The 22,114-nt window shown below is 46.4% G+C and overlaps 1 protein-coding gene and 1 pseudogene across 2 annotated transcripts in view; one reads left to right on the top strand and one right to left on the bottom strand.

Moving 5' to 3' along the window:
• Pid1 (phosphotyrosine interaction domain containing 1) overlaps nt 1-15,317 on the bottom strand; it is a 229,421-nt gene extending 214,104 nt beyond the window's left edge. Inside the window, exons 1-2 of one of the 2 annotated variants that reach the window (XM_026786340.1) lie at nt 14,992-15,068; nt 14,447-14,529 (exon numbers count right to left, since the gene is read on the bottom strand). Coding sequence is in view for 1 of the 2 variants with exons in the window: in XM_026786339.1 (XP_026642140.1) it covers nt 14,992-15,315 (324 nt within the window). In the remaining variant the exon portion in view is untranslated. Of the gene's footprint in view, nt 1-14,446; nt 14,530-14,991 lie in introns of both variants that reach the window. The other variant, XM_026786339.1, reaches the window with a different exon arrangement.
• A 931-nt stretch (nt 15,318-16,248) lies between these two features.
• The window catches only part of LOC101995183, a 25,282-nt pseudogene continuing 19,416 nt past the window's right edge, over nt 16,249-22,114 (top strand).

The raw sequence follows: 22,114 nt of genomic DNA, 5'->3' as shown, positions 1-22,114 counted from the left end.
CATACATACACACATATACACATACATACACACATACATACACACATACACACATACATACACACATATACACATACATACACACATACATACACGCACATACATGCACACACACGTGCACACACATAGGTCAGTCTCTGGAGTTATGTGCATGGAAATGCAAGTCTAAAGCAACCAGGTGATCTACACAGGTGAGGTTGGAATGTCTGTGCTCGACATATGAATAGACAAGAATTGCATTTAACACATGACTTTTCACTCTGAGCCATATATGTTCCAGAGTCAACGCCAGGTAAGTGTGTGGTCTCCATCGCCCTTCTGTGTCTTCCTGTCAGCAGATGAGCAGCCTTTAGCTCCTCAACTTCACTCTCTTCCCTCTTCCTGATTTTCTAACTCTCTGTCTGGCTCATTAAAAGGGCTTTGACATGGGCCAGAGAAATGGCTCAGCAGACAAGGAAAAAGGGAGGGGGGTTGCACCCAAGCCTGAACGCCTGAGTTAGCTGCACGCAGCCCGCGTGGTGGAAGGAGAGGAGTGACTCCTCCTGCACTCCAGAGCGAACATAGCCAAGAGCAAACACCTACCATTCTATGCGCAGCTCTGCACGGGACACCTGGCTTTATTCCTCTGCCAGTTAATTAAAAGCAGTGTCTGTGGGGTGTCACTATCACCCCAGATTGGACAACCTGCCACATGGTCTCTTTACACACACCTCAGAGTCTTACTGCCTTGGGTGTAAGAGAGATTGAACGCAATGCCTTGACTTGTCCTCCTTGGAAGGAACATTTTTAAACATGTAGCTTAAAGCCATTTGTGTGACTGCTTTCCATTGGGGGGTCAGTGTTGAGTGATGCAGTTTATCCATCCTGTCTACATGCTTCAGCTGTCATGCGCCTGAGTTATTTCTCAAGGAATCCAGCCCTTCCATCTGTTGGGCATATTACTTTGAGTCACAAGCTAAAATCCAAAGCCACTAATGATTTGGTTGATGCATTCCCTATGTGCTTTCTATCCTGAGAGAAAAAAACAGGAGGTGATGACCCAGAGGGTCACAAAGGCAAAAGCAGTGTGCCCTTTCACCAGCAATGCTCTTGGCTTCTACAGACAACAGGACTGGAGCGGGCCACTGGGATACAGGGCTTTCAAATTCCCCTGAGAACCGAGCCAGCTTGGAAAAACCAGTACGTGAGGTAGAAGTGCCAAACACATGGGCATGGAGCTTGGATGAGAAACAGGGCCATGAAGAACGACTATCAGTAAGGCTCCAAAGCTAACTTTCCACCTTCGATCTGGAGTTCTTTTTAAGCCACAGGTTTTACCGTAAGAACTTTAGATAAACAAGAGCGAATCTGAACATGTCATTTCACCCCAGTGTGGTGACACATTCCTGTAATCCCAGCACTTGAGGTGAAAAGGGAGGGCAAGGACGAGACACTATAGCACCAAACGTTTGACCATCCTGGGCTACACAGAAAGATTTTGACAGGAGAGAAAGGAGAGGAGGAGACAAAAAAAGTCATCAGACATTTTCAACTACATGAAAAAAGAAAAAAAAGAGAGAGTTCATTATTTAGATTCCAGGATAGAGTCTGGGTATCAAGTGGGGTGGGGGAAATGAGAGTCACAGAGAATTCTCAGGATTGAGAACAAATTAGAGAATGCGTTGTTAGCTCCTCAGTAGCTAGTACAAGACCTCGTACACAATCTTACACACAAGCATGCATGCTTACACATACTCTCATGTACTTAGGCACACATACATCATTTTAAAGTTTTTTATAGGTTCAGTTACCATAAAATAAACCACACTAGTAGATACAGCTTGAGTCGTGCATAAACCCAGGAAATTCTCTGCTATAATCAAGGCATGGGCTCATTGTTCTCCTAAACATCCCCCAGCCCTTTCGTGATCCCCTCTCAGTCCATTCTCAGACAGCATTGCTCTCTGGACCTTCCCACCGCAGTGCCTGGGAGTTCCGATTCCTCCACACCCTCACCCACACTCGGCCTGGCTTCAGCCTTATGTGTTTGTTTTACATTTTATTTACTTCTTTTGCGGGAAGTGAAGAAGTGCATACCACAAGATACATGTGGAGGACAGAAGAAAATTTGCAGGTGCCTGTCTTCACCTTCTACCACGTGGGTTCTTGAGATGTAACTCAAGCTGTCCAACTTGGAAGAATGTTCTTTTCCTGGCTAGACCATCTCTCTCTGGCCCTGGTAAAGCCTTCATAATTTTAGCTTTTCCAATATCATATACTGATACTTTCTGTGGCTTTAATTTTCATTTCCCCAGTGATTAATGTTATTGAACATCTTTTTATGTGTTTTTCTGCAAACCATATGGCTTTTTGTGCTAACAATATGCCCATTTTAATGCAGTTATTTACCCTATTATTAAGTTCTGGCAATTTATTTTCTTATATACCCAGACTCTGCGTCCTTTATTGTACACATGACATGCGAATGTTTTCTCTCTCATCTTTCCCATTCTCTCGTCAGTCTCTTGCAAAAAGCACAGGTTTTTAAAATTTGGATGCCGTCCAATTTGCTATTGATTGTGCTTTTGTCGTAACTCTGTAAAATCCCTCTGCAACTCAAAGCTTTTGGATGTGATGCCCATCATCTTGACTGCAGCAATGGTTTGATTTCCACAACTTTGCAATGGCCCTTACAGTGCTGGAGCCTGAACACAGCGTTCCATCCATGCTAGTCAAGCCTTGTCCCCCTGAGCTACCTCCGCAGCCCAATATGGAGAAACTCCTGAAACAGGAATTTACATGGAAGGCACGAAATAATGTGGACATACCTGGGCCCTCCTCACAAAGAGAAAACCAGGCAAACCGTAGCCCCACCACAGACTTCTATATAGTCTAAACGAATTAAACTGGAACCTATATGTACTGACCAGAAAAGTAAAGGCCTCTCCCCCATCAAAAAAGAAGAGACTGGGGATAAAATGCACTTGAAAAACTTAAGTATGCCTGAAAAAAACTAAGCCAGGAGACAACCACTAAAAGCCAGAACACAAAGAGACCACAAAGGGCTTCCTTCATGAGTAGAATTGGGAATGGGGTACAGCACAAGACTATCAGCTTCTTTCCATACCTTTAAACTGCCTGCTACCTTAAACAGGTATATTTCACAATTGTAAGTCCAACAGTAGCCTTAGCCTGCAGCAAATGTCCCCTATATCTCCTACCTACACTTACACTTGGAAACAATGTTTGCTCATATTTGTTTTAATGCTTGACCAATGAAGAAAAAAAAAATCGGTGCACTGGAGAATCCAAAAGGAAGCATCCTGGTGGATTGAAGAAAGGGGAACACAGGGGGAAAGCAATCCTACGTTGTAACCTTAACCCCAGTATCTCAGAAAGTGACTGCGTTGGGATACTGGGATGTCTTGCCTGCAATTAGCTAACAGGAAACAGTCCTAGAGTAAAGTAGCTCCTCTGACCTAACAAGACTGATGCAAGTATGCAGAGGGAAATTTAGATGTAGGGACAGTGCCATGTGAAGATGGCAATTATGTTGCCATAGTCCAAGGACTGCCAAGGACTGCCAGCAACTGTCAGAGCCAGAGAGAGGCGTGCAGCAGACTCTCCCCACTGCCTCAGAAGAAGCCAGGCCTGACCGTACCTTAACTGTGGACTCAGCCTCCAGAAGTGGGACCCACTCTCTCACTGAGACCTAAGTTACTAACAACATGGTAGTGTGTTAGAGAAAGTCTATAAACACATGATTCAGAGGCCAAGAGCTCAACTCTAACAGCAATGTGGAGTACCCATCGAGGCCACATCCCACAGCCCCCAGCTCTGTCTTCAGGGAACAGCTGAGAGAGCTCAAGAAGTGAATGTCAGCATCCGCTGCCCAACAATAAGGGAGGTTTTACAGCAGCCTGCCACTTACATAGAGAGAATGGGCCACTCCCAATGCCCTGGTGGCCACATGTGCTGGGCTGAAAACTCCAGCTTTAGTCTTAGACAACAATAACAGAGCATCACGGAGAAGGACTTGGTGCTGAAGGAATAAAACAGATTCCATCCTGAGGGAGTATGATGGTTTGAAATCACCCAGGAGACACACCCCTGGGCATGTCTGTGACAGGGTCCCCAGGGAGGACTGAGGAGGGGGAGAGACCCACCCCTGAATATGAGGAGCACCATCCCATGGGCTGGGACCCAGGAATGAGTGAGAAGGAAGAAAAATGAAGTCATCTGAGCGCCTGTATTTACATCTGTCTTCTTGACCCACCCAGATGTGAGAAATCTCTGCTGCCACAGCTGGTAGCTCTTTCAAAGGCTCTAACCACCATGTCCTCCCATAAGGAGGGACAGCATCCATTCAAACCACGAGCCTAAATAAACCTCCTTTCCTTCAGTTGCTTCCTGCCGGTTATTCAGTTAGAGTATAAGAAACATGACTAATGCAGGGTGACAGGCAGTTTGGTACCCTTTGTTCATAGTTACCGTCCGCTTCCCCAATCCTGAGGCACACCAGCAATGCTCATCTCTGAAGAAAAGAATGAAAAGCCAGACAGCATTTAAAGCTAAATGCTGTTAGCTATGGTACTCCTTGGAGAAGCGCAAGCCAAAAGGCAACTGGACAGCAACATAGGCGCCCTGCCTCCACTGTGAAAAATGTCTGTGTCTCTCACAGCTGTTAAGCCAAAAAGATGAACTTGTCAGGACAGAGGGTCTTCTGATTTCTGGTAACATTTCTTTTTGTCCTAAAGTGACTTCCAAGATAAAAATTAATTCTCCTTCAGAATAACTGATGCAGAGAGCAAAGAAGACAATGCAAAAAAACCAGAACCAGATGCAGTCAGTCTGACTGAACACATTGGTGCTGTCCTAGAGGTCGAGGGAAAGCACATGCGCTCTGTGCCACTGGCGTGCTTTCCCGGCTGAAAAGAGGTGAACTGCAGGGTTCAGCCCCATGGTCTACCAAGCACATTTGAAAACAAAATTCAAAATCCTACTGACCCCTTGGACCCAGAGAACTGGGGAAATTCCAGTCAGCTCCACCTGATGGTGACATCACAACAGGCACGGAATCTTATCTGGTACCAAAGTTCACTGGCTTCATAATAAAGCACATTGCCTGTCATTTCCCAAAGTCCCTACCTTCAGGGACAAAGTACATGGCACACCCAAGGCGTTTAGCCTCGTCCTAGAAGGCTGACCAGAAGAGGAGGAAAGAGAAAGCACAGGTTGCTTAGGTTTTCTCTCCGCTCCCACTGTTTCCAAAGTTAAAGTAGCTAACATAAGGAGGAAATTTACTGTGACCAAGCACATGACATCTGGGGACAAGCAAACCAGAAGGTATGCATGGACACACAGAGAGGGTGACAGGCTTCAATTCAATTCGTGTGCACTTCCTAGCCCTCGAGGAACAGGTTACACCAACTAGGAAGACAAAAACAATGGAAATTTAGCCACTCACAAGTTAGAAAGCAAAAAGGCAGAACTAGAGATGTTAGCTAGATGTGCTCCATCCATGGCTTCAGGGAAGAATGCTTCCTGGTGGCTTCAGGGAAGAATGCTTCCTGGACTCACCTGGTCTCTGGTATTTCCCACCAATCCTTGGCATTCCTTAGCATGAAGCCACAGAGTACCTTCTTCTGCCCCTATCTTCAAGTAGTTTTCCTATGTGTGTGGTCCATGCCTACAAATCTGCCCTTACAAAGACAGCAGCCATTGGTCCCAAGGCTCCTGACACTGCAGTTTGGCCTCATCATCACCTCAACATCTACACAAAGTTATTGTTTTTCCAAAAAGGTCACATTTGCAAGTATCAGAGCTTAAAGTTTCAACATAACTATCGGGAAGACACAGTTGGGCCCTAACAGTAAGATGTGGAGACCTTAGTTTGAAACTGAATTTTGGTCCCTTCTTCACTATGTCAAAGACATAAACAATACTAAGTCCCATGTCCTACAACACGCATGCTTAAATAATGAAAGAAGGTGGCTTTCCATTGGGAGGTAAGTTCCCCAGCTGCTTAGCCACCCAGATTCCCTCCTTCCTGCCGTCCAGCTCCTTACTCTCTGTGTTGTGAGTCCTACCATGGCTACTGAGATGTCAGCCATCACATTCATGCTCAGGGCAGGAGGAAGACAGAAGAGGGGGAAGGCTACTCCCTCAAGAAGCTTCACTTGTTATTCCTAAAGGTAAGCCATCCATAGTGGATTTTCTCCTATAGTACAGCAGCTGCACACTGATCTCTGAAAACTAGACCACGTGTAATGAGATAGGTCTAGATTATTTTTCCTGATCCAACCAGGGCTCAGTTAACAGAAGGCAACACTGTAGGATGGACTGAGGTTACCTAAGTAATCATCATCTGTGACCGTCCATTCCATCACCATTAAAGGAGAAAGATTCTCTGTACCTCGGGATTTTCTTAGGGGTTCAACACACTTTCCATGCACAGCGAAACACTCTGTACAGGACACAGAAACACAAAACACAGGCTGTGGGCCTTGAAGCCAGACAGCCAAGCATACACTCCAGTCTTCCTCCAAGGAATCCTGGGAGGATAAAGAAGCTCCAAAAACGCAGTACTTTGGTTTGAATGAGAGTGTCCCCCATAGGCTCAGATATTTGAATATTCGGTGCCTGACAGTGAAGCTGTCCGGGAAGGTGTACCCTTTCTGGAGAGCCTCTCCCCACTTCTAGGTCTCTTTCTGCTTCCTGTTCGCAGTTGAAGAGGTGATCTCTCTGTTCCCTGCTCTAGCAGCCTGTTGCCGTGTCTCCCCATGTGTCTATTATTCTCTCCCCCTTTTCTCCCTCCCCCATCTCTCTTTCTAGAACCATAACCCAAAATAAACTCCTTCATCTCAAAATTGCTCCTTGTCATGACATTTCATCACACCACCACAAAGGAACCAATACACTTAGTAAGTATGTAAAAAACCTGCTGCTGTTGCCACTGTCATTACTAATAATAACCATTGTCTATGAATGTGAGCTTGCAACAAAGGGTCACTAATGTTGTTGTTGTCTCCCTCCATTCACTGAAACTGACAGGAAATGCAAAAGTCTCTGATAAAGCCCCTGGCAAATGACAGTTCAGAAGCAAGCCTCACTGAGGTGTAAGAAAGCATAGTCCAGATCTCCTGACCACAGTGCCGTCTCTTTGCTGCTCTTCTGGGCAGCAACATCCCTGAGGGTCCCTAAAGGCTTTATTCTTCCAGCTACGAATACCTGAGAGCCACTACAGATAACTGAGACCAAGTGTGGACTTGGAAACTTGTAGAATTTCTAAGCAGCTAAAACTTTCCTCTGGAGACACGGCTCCCAACCCCAATTTACACGGGACTTCATAAGAATCATCTCTTACATGATATCCCTGGAGATGTGTATGACATTTCAGAAACAAAGGACGTGGCAGCAACTAAACACAAGCTTATCTCCAGGACACTCACAGCCAGGTCCCTTCAAAACAGGGATCCTAGTGGCCAGTGGGTGTATGACACCAGACCCCTTTTTAAGACACAACCCAGCTCCAGCCCCACCCTCACCCTTGGAAGTGCATGAGAGCCAGAGCAGCTGAGCTGAACACTAGACCCAACTCTGAGGATAACTCCAAGCAAGGGCTCACACTTTCCCCTCAGACAAAGCTAAAAGAGTTCCCCAAGTGAGACTTGACCACCAAGAAGTTTACAGCATTCACACAGCCTCTGAGTTAGGAAACCAGAATCATCAGAAACAGTCAAAGCTGCAACACACGCCAGGGAACAAAACAATAGTCTCCAACTTGGAGATAAAAAATAAAAAATAAAAACAAGTCCTCTAAAGTATACAATGATATACTTCCTTCCCAGAAGCTCCCTCCACTCGCCACACCCTACGGTGAAGGGGGATTGGGACCTGAAAGATGTGTGATAAGGACAAGGGGAGAGCACAGACCTCAGACACGGATGGGTGACAGTACTAATGTGACCAGCCTTAAAACACACACTCCTGTAGAGCGAGGGGATCCAGTGTTCCCAACCTCAGCAAAGAGGCTCTCTCTATGGTAGAGATGGAGAAAGCCAAACTAGAGAAGCTATAGGACTGAACAATAGGGCTGGAAAGATAGTTCAGGCAGGAAAGCTCCTGCCTCTTAAGCAGGATTCGAGTTTGCTCTCCAAAGTGGCCTGTGCTTTCAACCACAGTACTGGGAAGACAGAGACAGGGGAGCCTTGGTCAGCCAGTTTTACAGACCCAATGAGAGAGTCTGTTTCAAAAAAGAACTTAGGGTGATGGTTCCTGAGGTACACCTCACAAGTCTGTCCTCTGGCCTCCATGTTCAAGGGTGCGCACCTATACCTATTCACACATGAACTAGCACACACATGTACAAACACATACAAAGCCTAAACTATATAGCCTTGTTGGTGAACAACTTAATCAAATTTATTTATGAAGAGACAGGTTTCCTTCTTTGGTTACTTTTTAGCCAAATGATGTCTTTTTTCTGGGACAGCCTGCTCAATAGCATTATTACAAGGAGGCCCCTTATCTAGGTGATTGTGGGGCAAACAGAAGACTACAGAGGAGGTTCGGGTGATGAAACGTGGAAAGGGAGACCTTGCCCAAACATCAGAAGTACTGAAAAGTGCCATTTGGGAAGCAATTTTGTTCCTCTCTTATGACACCTTCCCTTGTGAGTACTCAGGCCCACCCAGAGCTCAGATCTGGTGAACACACTATGGTGTTGTATCACTAGGTAGCTGCTAAATTGGGACCAGAACTTGCTTTTTAGTTCATGTGAGCTGATGGTAAACTAATTGCACTGGGCTTTGAGGGAGGCTGTGGACAAACACCCCAACTAATTTTTCCCGTTCTTCTTCTACAGAGCCTCTGTTTAGACCTGAGGCCCCTGGGGACCCAGAGGCACACTGTAGCCATTGAGCACCTCTGAACTTGTTTGGTTTGCTGGCCAATGAGGTGGTCTGGTGTTATTCGGGGAGTCACACGGCAGTCCTGTGGAAGACAGACCGATTTCTAGGGACTTCAGGGCTGTAGGCTGACTCCACCAGCGTCTCTTCCAGGGATAAGGGACAGGACAGAATGGAGTCAGTGTGCAGGGAAGGTCCGGGCAGAGATAATCTAGAACATCAAACAGCATGCAGAGATTGCCCAACGCTGGAAGATAAACCAGAACAGTCAACAAGAAACAGTCATTAAACAACAGGAACCAGGGGCCTGGGAGTCTTCCAGTGCCAACATTTCGCAAATCATTTCGCGGGGATTTGGCTGACTGGCTTGGAGAAAGTCAATGACATAAAACAGCAACGCATGTCTGGGAGAGGGGAACTCATGTCTGATTAACAACCCAAGTTCTCTCTTCCTGGAGGAGAAGGCATAGTGCTATGTGCATTTCTATAAGAGAATGGAGGAATGCAAGCTTTAGAGTGGACTTGATGGGGAGGTGATGGGGACGTAGGGCCTCTGAGGAGAAAGGGTTGGTCCCTCTGGATCTTCCTTGCCTCTCTTCCTGCCCCTCACCCATGTCTTACCCTAAACTCAGGCAACTGGGTTTGACTTAAAGGTTCCAGTTCAGATAAATACCACGTGCCCCATTGGAAAAGCATCTCAAAGGACACTTGGAAATTCCAGGCATCATGTGACCCAGTTGTTGATTGCTCTTAAAGACCTGAGTCACCAAACCTTGAGGAGCTCTGGGCCAACACAGCTAGCTACATCGCTGCTATAGGGAATATGAGAACATGCCCGGGATGGACGTACAGACTGACTCCCTAGGTACTCAGAAAGCTGAAGCGGGAGGACCACAAACCTCAGGGTAGCCTGGGCTACAGAGTGAGTTCAGAGTCAACTTTGGCAACTGGATGAGACCATGGCCCAAAATAAAAACTATAAGCAACGGCTCGGGATGTAGCCCAGTTGGTAAAGTACTTGCGTAGCATGCATTAAACCCCTGGGCTTGATCCCCAGCACTGTAACTAAATGGATGTAGTGGAATAAGCTTGTAATCCCAGAACTAAGGACACACAGCAGGGGGACCAGTTCAAGGCTACATAAGTCTCAGGCCAAACAAACAAATAAAAGCGAGAATGCAACTTAGCAGTAGAACACTTACCCAATGTATGTGTGAGGCTCTAAATTCAATCCCTCATACCAGAGAAAGGGGTTGATAACTCTCTGAGCAAAAGGCAAGCATTGTTTCACCGTATGTATTTGCAGCATCAGCACCAATATGTCCATCACACCCTTCCTTGTATCACAGTCCCACAGATCAGTGAAGAGGGTCTTGCACCAAATCTCCCAAGTCGAACTCTGGCTTGGACCATTTCTTGCTACCTGACTCTGGCCAATCCATTTCAAACTCTCTGGCCTCCCATCTCTATGTCTATAAAATGGGAATAAAACCAGCCATGGGAAATAAATGATCTGGATAATTTATATCAAACTCAGTGTAGTGGGGCACAGAGAGAACAGGTGCTGGACAAGTAGGCTGCTCTCCCCTCCCCACCCTGGTCTGTGTTCCTTTTGTCAATTTGGACTGCCTGGCAGAGTGTCCGACTGACCAAGTTTTCCATCTGCTTGATGAGCCAGGTCTAACGGTCTCCAGCTGCTGTGATCGCTGGCTTGTCAGGATCGCATCTTGGGGGACGAGGGAAACTGCCATAACAACAGAGACATCAATCTGGAACAATCCCCTCAGCATCAGGAAAAGACACACCAAGCATAACACAGCAGGGTAAGCACAAGGCAATTCTGAGGAACAATACACTCTTCTGCCTCCTAAATCACTCAAGAAACATTTTATTGGAAAACTTTGTTCACGGTTTATATGTGAAATGCTCCCCTCACAGGCTTGGGTGCTTGGTCCCCAGCTAGTGGATCCATTGTGAGAGGTGGGGCCTTGCTAAAAGAAGCAGGTCATTGAGTAGTGAGCCTGACCCCATATGTTGCCCTGTCTCTGAGCTATGAAAAGTGGAGAAGCCTAGCAGTATGTTCCCCTACCATGGAGCCAGCTATGCAACAAGTCTTCTCCAACATAGTGGACTGTATTTCCTCAAACCATGAACCAAGAGAAGTCCTCCTTTAAAGTCGTCTCTGTCAGCTATATTGTCACAGCCCCAGCAAAGGTCGCTAACACAAGTTTCAACCTCTTTATCAGCCAGAAGTTGAACAGGAAACCAAACATAAGGCCGGGTGGCGATGGTTTTCTGAGTGGCCACTGTCGCTTCCTCATTTTGTCCAAGGCATAGGCATTGACCAAATGAGAGTGAAGAGACAAAGAGGGGTCCTGGTCTTGAGAAAACAAAACCCAGATGCAGGGACAAAAAACAGGAAAGGTGTGATATCCCAGAAATGACTCAATTGGAATTTTTACGGAGCATCTTATGAAGGAGTAGTTTATAGACAGTCATGGAATTTGCTAGAACTTACCTGCCAGGCTTTGCTAGACTCAAGCTCCTCCACTCTATCCCTGACATGTCCCCTCCCTTAAGGATGTGATGGCCTCTATCCCTGCAATGTCCCCACCTCTAATGATGTCTTGGCCTCCTTTGTTTTCATAGTCTTATTTTAATCACCATCCTTCCTCCCCTCTGGGGACTTATGTGTCTATTGTAACACATAACTATAACACCTTAGGTTTCGTCTTTCTAAAGACCATTAGAAGCAATCATTTAAATCCATTGGAAACCCAGGCAGATTCTGAAGTATCAAAGCTAAAGCAATAACTCTATTTGAAAAACAAAACAAAACAAAAACAAACAAGTCTTAGCCTTTTCTACTGAAAGAAAGTTCCCTCCACTTGTCTGAAAAGATCCTGCCTCAAATGGCCTCTTTTAAAAATCTGTAACTCCCATGATTCTCTGCAAGGAAAGAAAAAAAGTCAACTTTGCAGAGAAGAAGGTGAAAAGGGAAGAATTCATATTTACATTTTTACAAACATGGGATGGCGAATTAAGTCTTCATGTTCTTTTTGCTCCTATTATGCATTTAATGGCAGAAGCATCCAGGAAAGAACTTGAGTGCAACACAGCAGTTTTAAAATTCAAGGGAGCAGATGAAGTGGCCACAATTCTTGGGACTGAATGAGCCAGCTCAGCCCTGCCCAGGGCAACAGGTTGATTCGCCCGGACTGGATTTGGGTCAAAGAACTAAATTTCAAATCAGAAAAGAGAAGCAGCATTATTTTTTTTTACTAGCAAGTAGATAATGGTGACAATAATAATTCAGTCTGATAAAAGATTCCCCAAGCTCCTGAACCCTCACTGTATTCTCTGAAAAGACGGTCAATCCGAGGGTGAATGTCTGGGCTGGGGAAAGTTGGGCCACATTCCCAGGCCCTCGGAGCTTTCCAATGGGAACTGATAAAAATCAATTAAGAAAGGATGCTGTTCTTTGCTCCTGGACCTCTTCTGTGTCTAGGTGTTTATACAACTGATGGATGGCCTGGCCCTGTTGGGAAGTTCATGGAATGCTTCCTTGAAGTATTTTCTGTGCTCTGGCTCCTCTCAAAATGTTTGTATTGAAAATCAGCAAAGGAAAAAATAAGTGAGTCTTTAGGACAAAGCTGAGGATATCTGTAAGCAGAGCGCAGGGCTTAAGATCTGCTGGAAAGTAGGGCTCACTGGCAATTTCCCCACCCAATGCCACCCATGTCCATGCCTTTTGTATCTGGGAATGGAAACATGCCAGAACCAGAAACCATTATGTCTATCTGATTGTGTCTTGAGGTCCAAAGGAGGCTGAAAATCACCTCAGAGAACAGAGACATGAGGCAACCATTTGACAGAGATACCCAGGCAAACAGTCTCAGTAACTTATAACAGACAGCTGTCTCACAAATTCAGCCTCAACGGCTTCCTCTCAAAGAAGCAAAAACCAAAAACTTATAAACTGTATGCCTTTAAGAAGCATCCAGGAGTAATTTGGGAAGAAGCCCTGAGCATGAAGAACATGCCCCCCATTTTTGCTCACTTTCACAGATCTCAAGATTTCAGATAGGTTTCACTTGGAGCCATGTAGTGGTGCTGGCTATAGGTGAGCCCCTCCAGCAGTGACTGGCTGCTTCGCTATGATAAACCCTCCTTGCTACAGCTTTCCAGAACCCTAAAGCCCAGGACCTTTCAACATGGCACCTTGAAATAAAGCAACCTCCTAGCATACCCGAGCTATAAGATGCTCACAGGGAAATACATGTGCATGGTTTCCGTAAGTAGCGGAAAAATACGTCAGTCAAGGAGCAATATTCACGGGGGATTAAAGCCAGAACACTTCCCTGCCAAGAGTCATGTGCTGCAGAACTGAGGAAGAATGAAAAAGGCCCGTAAGGGTAACCTCAATAGATGAAAACCTACAAATAGCTCAGAGGCACAAAGTGCCAGGCGATACACACCCCCTCGAGGACCTGGGACCACATCTCTGAAAGGATTTCGACGCCCTATTCTCAGCACCTGGATGGCAACCACTACCTCCACTCGCTCGTGCTGATTCTCTGGAACTGAATTCAGGCCTTGACCCAGGAGAGGAATTCGAATGCACCGCTGACATCTGATACCACTTATAAAATATACTTAGGTTACCTTGTGCCAGTTCCCCGGGGTCAGGGGGGCACTCTGATGTTCTCTTAATAAACCAGAGACAGAGGGTCAGGAGACTGGGCACCCCCTCTTCATCGCCAAAGTTAGCCAACGGTTTAGATTTTATCTCTTTGAAACCCGAAAGAATTGGCCTGGAATCTGGGGGACTCTGTAAGTGGGAACATGCTCTCCTCAACTCACAGCCCCCGGGAACACTGGAAAGGGCTTTTTTGTGGGGTGAGGGCAATCTGGTTAGGCGAAATGCAATGCCCCCTGCAGGCTAAGGCTGGGTATAAATAAGGGCCAAGAGGCAGAGTTGGCTTTGCTGAGCGTCTGACTGTCTGTTTGGAGCTTGGAAGGCTGTCTGAGAAAAGTCCCAAAGTCAGCAGGGATCCTGGCCTCTCCAACGTAAGTCTCCTGGTGACGCTCAGCCTCCAGCCATACTGTACTTATACCACTTAAACACTTCTTCAAAGTTTACTACGCAGCAGTGTGGCCCCGAGTCTGCCAAAAGTCTAGCTGGAGGATTTAGAGACTAGCTGTTGCTGCTGTTTCCCCTGAAGATCATCTGTGAGCAAATGGCAGTCATCAAACCTTCCAGCCAGGGCCATCCCGAGGACCAGAGTGTCACGGGATGAGTCCGATCTGGGAAAACTCCCTTCTTTCCCATATTACCTCCCTCTCCCAGCTCTCTACCTTAGGAACCTAAATCAAAGACCCTGTGGCATTTCAGGGGACAGCAATGAAAAACTTTTGGTGGGATGACCTGAAACATCAGCATTCCTGGCTTTTGAAATTAACTTTCGCCTTTCAAATATCTGCAGGAGCTTGGGTTCAGGGGACATGACGGGAAGAGGGTGCCAATGAATAAAGGGAAAAGAAAATACGTCGCATACCACGACCAAGCCAAACCAAGCTTGACATGTCCAAATTATATTGGCAAGTGCATGCTTTCACAAATCATGTGTTCTGTCTTCTCCTAGGGACGAGAGAAAGGGGGGTGGGGCGAGCGAGAGAGAGAGAGAGAGAGAGAGAGAGAGAGAGAGAGAGAGAGAGAGAGAGAGAGAGAGAGAGAGAGAGAGATCTGGATTCAAATATCCTAACCCCAGACTAGTAAATTGTGTCAGTGAGATGCTATCTTAAATCTTGTTCAGAAAGTCTAACGCTATTTATAACAACATGCGCACCAACACCTCCGAGCCAAAAGTTGTAAGGCTTGAGACAGCCCCTTAATCAGTGTCATCATCCCCGACCCTGGATGGGTACAGGGCTCTGGGTTGAGCCCACAGCACCCAGTTCCCATAAATACATCTTATGGGATTGGGGGGTCAGAGTAGGTAGTGGTATACATCTCTGAAAATGGGCCAAAGCATCACCTTGGCTTCTTCAGCCCAGCACCTCCTCCTCCAGGCTGGCCCCTGGTCTCTCGAGTGCCCCTTACCTGCAGGCGCTCAGTAGCCGGCTGCCACATCTTCCAGCCTTGGGGTTTTGGCGGTGGAGACGCAGGGAGACTCTGTGGATCGCGCCGGGAAGGAGAAGGGGCCGCGGTCCCGTTGTCACATCTGGGGTCCACGTCTGCGGGTGGAGCGTCCTGGCGCCGGCCGCAGCCGGTGGGCACAGGGGCTGCTAGCTGGACGAGGTGGCGCTCTGCTGCCGGCAACTTGTGGGCTCCGCTCGGGCCGCCAGTGGGTGCGCAGCTCAGACGATTGCGCAGCTCCGCCCGGGCCACAGCGCCGCGGCCGCTCCCTCCTCCCCCCTCCACCATCCGGACCTGCGCGCTCTGAGCATGCCCGGGCGGGCTTCTGCCAGGGGGGGAGCGGGGGGGGACCGGAGCCCTAGGCTGTGGGGGTCTACACCCCGCACACCCCCCAGCAGCCAGGTAGCCCTGGAGAGTCTGGACCAACACAGAGGAAAGAAGCTGTTCAAGCACCCCCCACCCCCTCACCCCCACCCCCACCCCCGCGTAAAGCCCCGGCGTTGGGATCTGGGAGAAGAGACAAAGTGGCTGGGGAGGAAGGGCCTGGTGGAAAGAGAGTGATGCCCCACCGGGTTCCATTCAGTGGGAGTCTCTAACTCACTTGGAACACGCATGCCATGTTGCTAGGGAGACACTTCCATTCCTTGGGTTAACTGAGCGCCCTTTATGCTCCACCTGCTTCTCTAAGTTCCTGAGATGCGGTGGTGCTCAGGAGAGGACAAGAACATACCCCTCTCATGGGCTTACATTACGTGAGGGAGATGGTAGTGACGGAGGACAGACCCACTGGAAATAAGTACTAGGAAAAAAAGCATCAGGGCTTGTGTGTGGAGAAACACAGAGGAAGAGTGTCCTCAATGGGGCCTTTGGAAATGTCTGCAGAAACACTTGAATCAATGGCCATTGGCATGGTGTAGGGCTCTCTGCTGGATAAAGGACCTGGGAACCTTAGGAGAGAAGAAACGACATTCTAGCTCACCAACAAGCATCTATCCCCAGATCTGCCAGGTGCCAAAGGAGTTCTGAGAACCCATAGGGACACCGTACTGGCCTCCCAGGTCTAGAGGTCCCCAGGCTAGGCTACTGTCCACATAGCACCTATGCGGGCCTGGGCACTTCTGCAAGATAAGTGTGACTAACCCCAGAGTGTCAGCGGAATGGTATGGCATGTGGAGTTTGGGTCACCTATCCAGGTCACAAGGCCAGAGAGTAGCTTGAACAATGCGTTCAAATGGCACAGAGGAGGAGTTCCTGGCCATGGATATGCCTTGGGATGCAAATCTACCTGAGATAGGGGTTCTGGGAAAGTTGGTCCTGGTTAGGATGGGTACCTGGGTCTGCACGCTGAGGAAGAATATGGGACCAAAACATGTGTGGAAGAGAGCTTCTGAAGCAGAATAGAGAGAGAGAATGGAGAACCTGGCCCCAAACCAGTGCAATGGAAGATCCAGAGATCAGCAGAGCAGGTGTAAAACCATTTTAGAGACCTCACACAGCCTAATCGCCTATGTGAAGTCAACATCAGTTCCTGAAGGAGGAGGAGCTGGTCCTCTCCCTTATCCTGCATGGGCAGAGTGCTTCCCACAGAACAAAGTATTCCAGAATCTACTCCTCGATTGGATAGGTGCCTCATTTTCCAAGGTGCACGGAGCCACGTAAGGAGCACATCTTCTATTCAGACCCAAGGCTCCAGGTTTTGGGATCTTGAAGTCATTATACAATATATGTCTCAGGTAAACCCAGGGCCTCAGGTGTCCCACTGAGCCAATGGCAAAGCCACCGGGTTGCCACAAGCTGAGGTTTTTTTTTTGTTTTTTTTTTTTTTTTTTATCTCACCAGACCTCCACATGGCTCTCCTGCTAACTTGGACCTGACTCCCAGATCCTTACTCTGGATCACTCTTTAAAAAAATAAATAAAATAAAATAATACAAAGCTGCTCATTCTGTGTAGGTAAGTGCCTCAGGCCTGTGTGGAAATGTACTTTCCCAGTTTTGCTAATATGGTTGGTTCCTGTCATTTTCAGATGAGAATTTTTTTCCCTTTTTCTAATAACTAGTTCCCCAGCATACTCTTAACACCTAGAAAATCCCTGATAAAACACATCCTTCTGATCTCCTACTTCTCCTTAATCACGTCCCCAAATTGGGAGATACACTTCATTTAATAAAATCTAGCTACTCCAAAGGTACGTATGAAACCCCTCAGGCAGCTAAAATAGGAATCTTCAGTTGCCAAAGATGTCTTTAGACAAGCTTCGAAACCATCCTTGGTTGCAGATACTTCCACAGGGGGAAAATGACTTTGTTTTAAATAGCAGCGGGATGAGATAACAGCCTAAATTCAAATCGCATTAGAGCTTTAAATCCCCGTCTTCTCACCTTCGAATGTAATTAATTGTTATGACTCAGTAATGCAGCCTCTAGTTGTGAGCGTGGAGCTATTTAAAGAAAAAGAGGCTTCGGCTTCGGCTTCGGCTTCGGCTCTGGGAGAATGCTTTCAGCCACCACCACTTCCTACTTTGTGAAGCTGAGGATGTATTTATACCCAAATCACTTGTCCCAACTTCTTCTAGGCAGTGAGTCGGGTAAGTAGGTGGCTGGAGAGAAGAGGGGCCAGGTATGGGATGCCGGGGCGGGACAAAAGGGACGACTCCCACGCTTAGGTTTTCCAAGTGGAACCTGCAGGAAGGGTGAATGAAACAGAGCCATCTACTGGCCAGAGTTGAGATGTGCATGTAGGTCCCTCCAAGCAAGGCCCTGTACTTCTATGCCAGCTAGTTCAATATGGTCATTCAGAAAATGCACTTTAGAGGAGCACACAGGCTTATTCTTGGCAAGGAACCACGCCTGAAGTAAGCAAAAGGTGCTCAGTTGCTGTGAGTGAAAACGTCAGATGCATAAGTACGTGTCTAATTTCATGTATTTAATCACTGCCAATTATCTAAGCAGGTCTCATCATGCTAATAAAAACAAGTTCAAGGAAAATGACAAAGGGGGTTAAAAAAAAAGAAATGTGATCCACAAGATCATTGCAAACACATTTAGCAATTTTGCTAAACCAAAACTGATCTAATTCAGAGTTCTAAGCCCTAATCTAAGCAACCTAGATGGTCACATCAGGATAACGAGCAAACAACATACCAAACATGTCCAACATACCAAAGGCGTGTTAACATACCGTGCAGTGACTAAGAGCGTGGCTGTGAAGTGTGGGAGCTAAGAAGGATTTAGGAAACAATTGTGTTTTTAAAGTAGGCTAAATAAAACGGATAATGTTCGCGCATCTATAAAATGTATGTGAATCAGAATAAACATCAGAAATAAGGTAGGGGAAGACTCGAGTTGAATCCTGGCCTTCTAGCTATGCAGCCCTAGTGAGTCATTTGCCTTGCAGAAACTCGGAAGACTAACTATAAGAGAGTGATAATATGGCCCGATACTTATGATTGTAATGTATTATGTAACCTGCCCTGCCGAGGGAGCTTTGCAGAAACCATCAGTTTGTGTCCCTATTATAATCCTGTCCCATTTTGTTCTGGAGTGAGAAGATTCTCATGAAGTAGCCCGTGCTTCCTGGGGTTAAGACATTCCCACTTGAAATATTGGTAGATTTCACTATTCCATTTAGTTTCTCAAATTAAAATGCCAGGCCCTTTGAAAGTTAACTCACAGTTCTAATTTAAACAGATGTCAGGGAAATTTACTAAGGCTCTATGTATATTTAGCAAGAGTGAGCCTAAGAAAGCCCTTCTTGGGGTTTTGCTGACCTCATTTCCAAGGTACTAAAACAGTTGTAGATATGAATTTTTTTAAAAAAAATCATGAAATTCAGGGGCTGGAGAGATGTTTCAGCAGTTAAGAATACCTGCTGCTCTCTCTGAAGATGTGAGTTGTTCAGTTCCCAGCATCCACATTTGAGAGTTTGCCCCTGCCTATAACTTCAACTCCAGGGAGCCTGACGCCTCCTTCTGGCCTCCTTAAGACATACAGATGGGATCTACTCACACAGAAGCACATGTATACACACATATAAAAATAAATCTTAAAAATTTTAATAAAATGTATTAAACCATTAAAACTTCCCCGTAGTGACAAAGCCACTGGCTTTTGTGCCCACATGAGTGGCAGGTTTTTATTGGAACACTAAGATGGCCCTTTCTTCCTTTAAGAGGAAGCACACATTCTTTGTCTTTTCAAACATTGTTAAAAATCAAGGACTGGTTCATGTGTATGCTGAAGCACAGCTACTTATGATTCCCTTGTTCTAGAGTTGGCTTTGATCACGAGACAGGTAACTTCCAAACATGGCCACGGTCTCTCTCTACCCAGAGAACCATGCCCCTGAGCATTGGAACTTACCGATTTCTCACATCAATAGGTAGAATCGTATATGTGTGTGTGTGTGTGTGTGTGTGTGTGTAGTGTGTATGTGATATGTGCCTATGTCAGTGGAGGCATGTGTGTGCTACAACATACATGTAAAAGAATTGGAGGGAAACTCTGAGTGTTGGTCTTCATCTTTCACTCTTTTTGAGACAAGGTCTATCTTGCTTGCTGCTGTGGAAGTCAACTAACTGGCCCTTCAAAGTTCTGGGGATTTTTCTGCCTCTACATCCTGTGTAGACTGGGATTACAGACCCCTGGGGTACAATGTTCCACTTTCCATGAGATTGGAAGGACCCATACTCAGACTGTCATGCTTGTTATCTTTCCATGAGGTGGAATCAGCTCACTCTCCTTCATTCTGTGCTGCACATGTGATTTAGTTGACCAGCTTCAGGGCTGCATGTATAGGATGCCCAGACATAGGGCCCCAAAGACCTGACAGCTCTGTTCTTGCCTTCTTGGAACCCACAACAATACTGTAAGGAAACCAAGATGAGCCTCTTAATGATGAGAACAAGAGGGAGGCCAGGTCCAAAGAGAGCACTGCTGGCTAAACATGTGTGTTAAGTTCAACTCAGAATACACAGCTCCAGGTATGAGAAGACAATATTCCCAAGAGTGACCTTCGGCATACAGCACAAGAACTGCTCAGCTGTGACCATCCCAAGCCATGGCATTGAATCAGGGCACAAAACTTAGAGACTTTCAGTCCATCGGTGTCAGAGTGGTTTGTCAGATGCTGAAAGACAACGGGGACAGCATCACCAGCAGGAGATATTCCCATCAGTCCTCACACCCATCTCACCATTTCCCAGCAACCAATAAAAACAAAAGAACTGTCAATAATTGAAGTCCACCAGATAGACCCTTCCTTTCTTGGCTCATTTCTGCTCTGCCAAGCACCCTGCATCCAGACTTCTCTCTTAGTCTCTGATGGGAGGGTCAAGCTTCTGGGTCCCATGAGTTTAACTGTCTAGAAAATTGCTCTTAAGGAAGAAGGTAAGTGGGATGAGTCTTGGTCAGAGAATGGTCAAAAAGGATTAAGTTTCTGGCATGATTTGTGGTCCACGTGGTATTGCCTGTTCTTTTACGTGTTGCCTTTCCCACAGCCTCTGGAGAAATGCCCCGTCTGTGTTAGCCAGCCCTTCCATCATGTAAGGAAAATACCTGCTCACTTAAAGGAACAAAGACTTGTTTTGGCTCCTGGTTTCCAAACTTTCAGTCTGTGGTCCCTGCCTGGCTCTATAATTTTTGGCCGGGGGTAAGGCAAAACATCACAGTAATACGAGCCTGTGGTAGAAGACTATGAGGTCCAAGCTCTGATGCCAAGAAAGACAGAGGGTTATGGGAGGCCAGGGAGGTGCAATTAAAATAAGAAACCTTAGCCAAGACATATTTTATTGACTCAAGATGAAGGCTGCCATACAGGCAGCTGCCATCAGACTCCCAGGCACACAGGCTACCCACCGTTGGGCACAGGAACACACGGACTGGTGCACAGGCCACACACACATGCCTAGAAAAAGTGCACACAGACAGGCCTGCAAACGTGACGGTAAAGACTTAGACCTCAAAGCTATGTTTACTCAAAGTCACACAAAAATGACATTCTGCCAAAAGGTTATGTAACAGATTGCGCTGATGTTTATTTTGTGGTCCCCTGGACATCCTGGGTCAGTCATGTTTTAGCAGACTCATTGTCGGATATTTTGTCAGAGCCACGTCGTCGAAACGTAAACCGGGCCCCTGCGTTCTTCAGATCCCTACAAAGAGACAGCTCACCTCATGCAGCCAGCAAGCAAAGCAAGAGACAGAAATGGCAGGAAATAAGATATACCCTCCAAAGGCAAGCACACAGTGACCTCTTTCCTATAATCAGGCTCCAGCAACTAAGAGCAAATTCTTTATGGATGGATTGATCCAGAGAGGAAGTTAGCGCCTTTCAATAAGCTAATTCTCAATAGCGCCACCATCTGGGGACCAAAGGGAGCAACATCATCCTACTGGGCAGATAAATAGGACTTCTGCAGTCAGAGATGAGCAAGTTGGGAGTGAATGGGAAACAATGCTTTAGTCCGCAATAACCACATGTAAATTGGAAAGGGGCCGCTCTGAACACCCACGTTATTGGCAGATCACTTCTTCTCTCTCTACCATGTCCTGACCAACTGAACCTAAATATGTTCCCACAGAAGATCATGGTATGCTACAATTTAGACTCTCCCCCACCACCTCATCCATTCTCCATCTGAGCTGGTTTCACACAGAAAAAAAAAAAATTCTCTTTGCTTCTATTTTTTTCTCTCTTTCTTCTCACTTCTACCACCATAGCCAAGAATTACTAATTCTGAAACCTGCAAGAAATGAGTTGGTACTGTAGAAATGAGGCCATCTCGAAGAAACATCTCCACCGTGAGAAGGATCCTTCCTGACCCTTAACCTTCACTGAGTTCAGAACCTCTGGACTCCACCATGCTGTGCAGACCTGGGGCTGGCGAATGTGGCACACCTGGCCAGACTGTTAGTCCCTGCACTTTCTCCCAAAAGGCACAAGGATGTATAAAAAGTAGAAGGGGAGAATAGGGTCGTAGCTTAGTGAGAAACATTTAGCCTATGATAGATAGATAGATAGATAGATAGATAGATAGATAGATAGATAGATAGATAGATAGATAGATAGATGATAGATAGATAGATGAT

This window comes from Microtus ochrogaster, linkage group LG4, assembly GCF_000317375.1.
Source record: "Microtus ochrogaster isolate Prairie Vole_2 linkage group LG4, MicOch1.0, whole genome shotgun sequence".
Classification (NCBI taxonomy): Eukaryota; Metazoa; Chordata; class Mammalia; order Rodentia; family Cricetidae; genus Microtus; species Microtus ochrogaster.
Note: the sequence above shows the minus strand (reverse complement) of the source record. Positions and strands in the feature narration are given on the sequence as shown.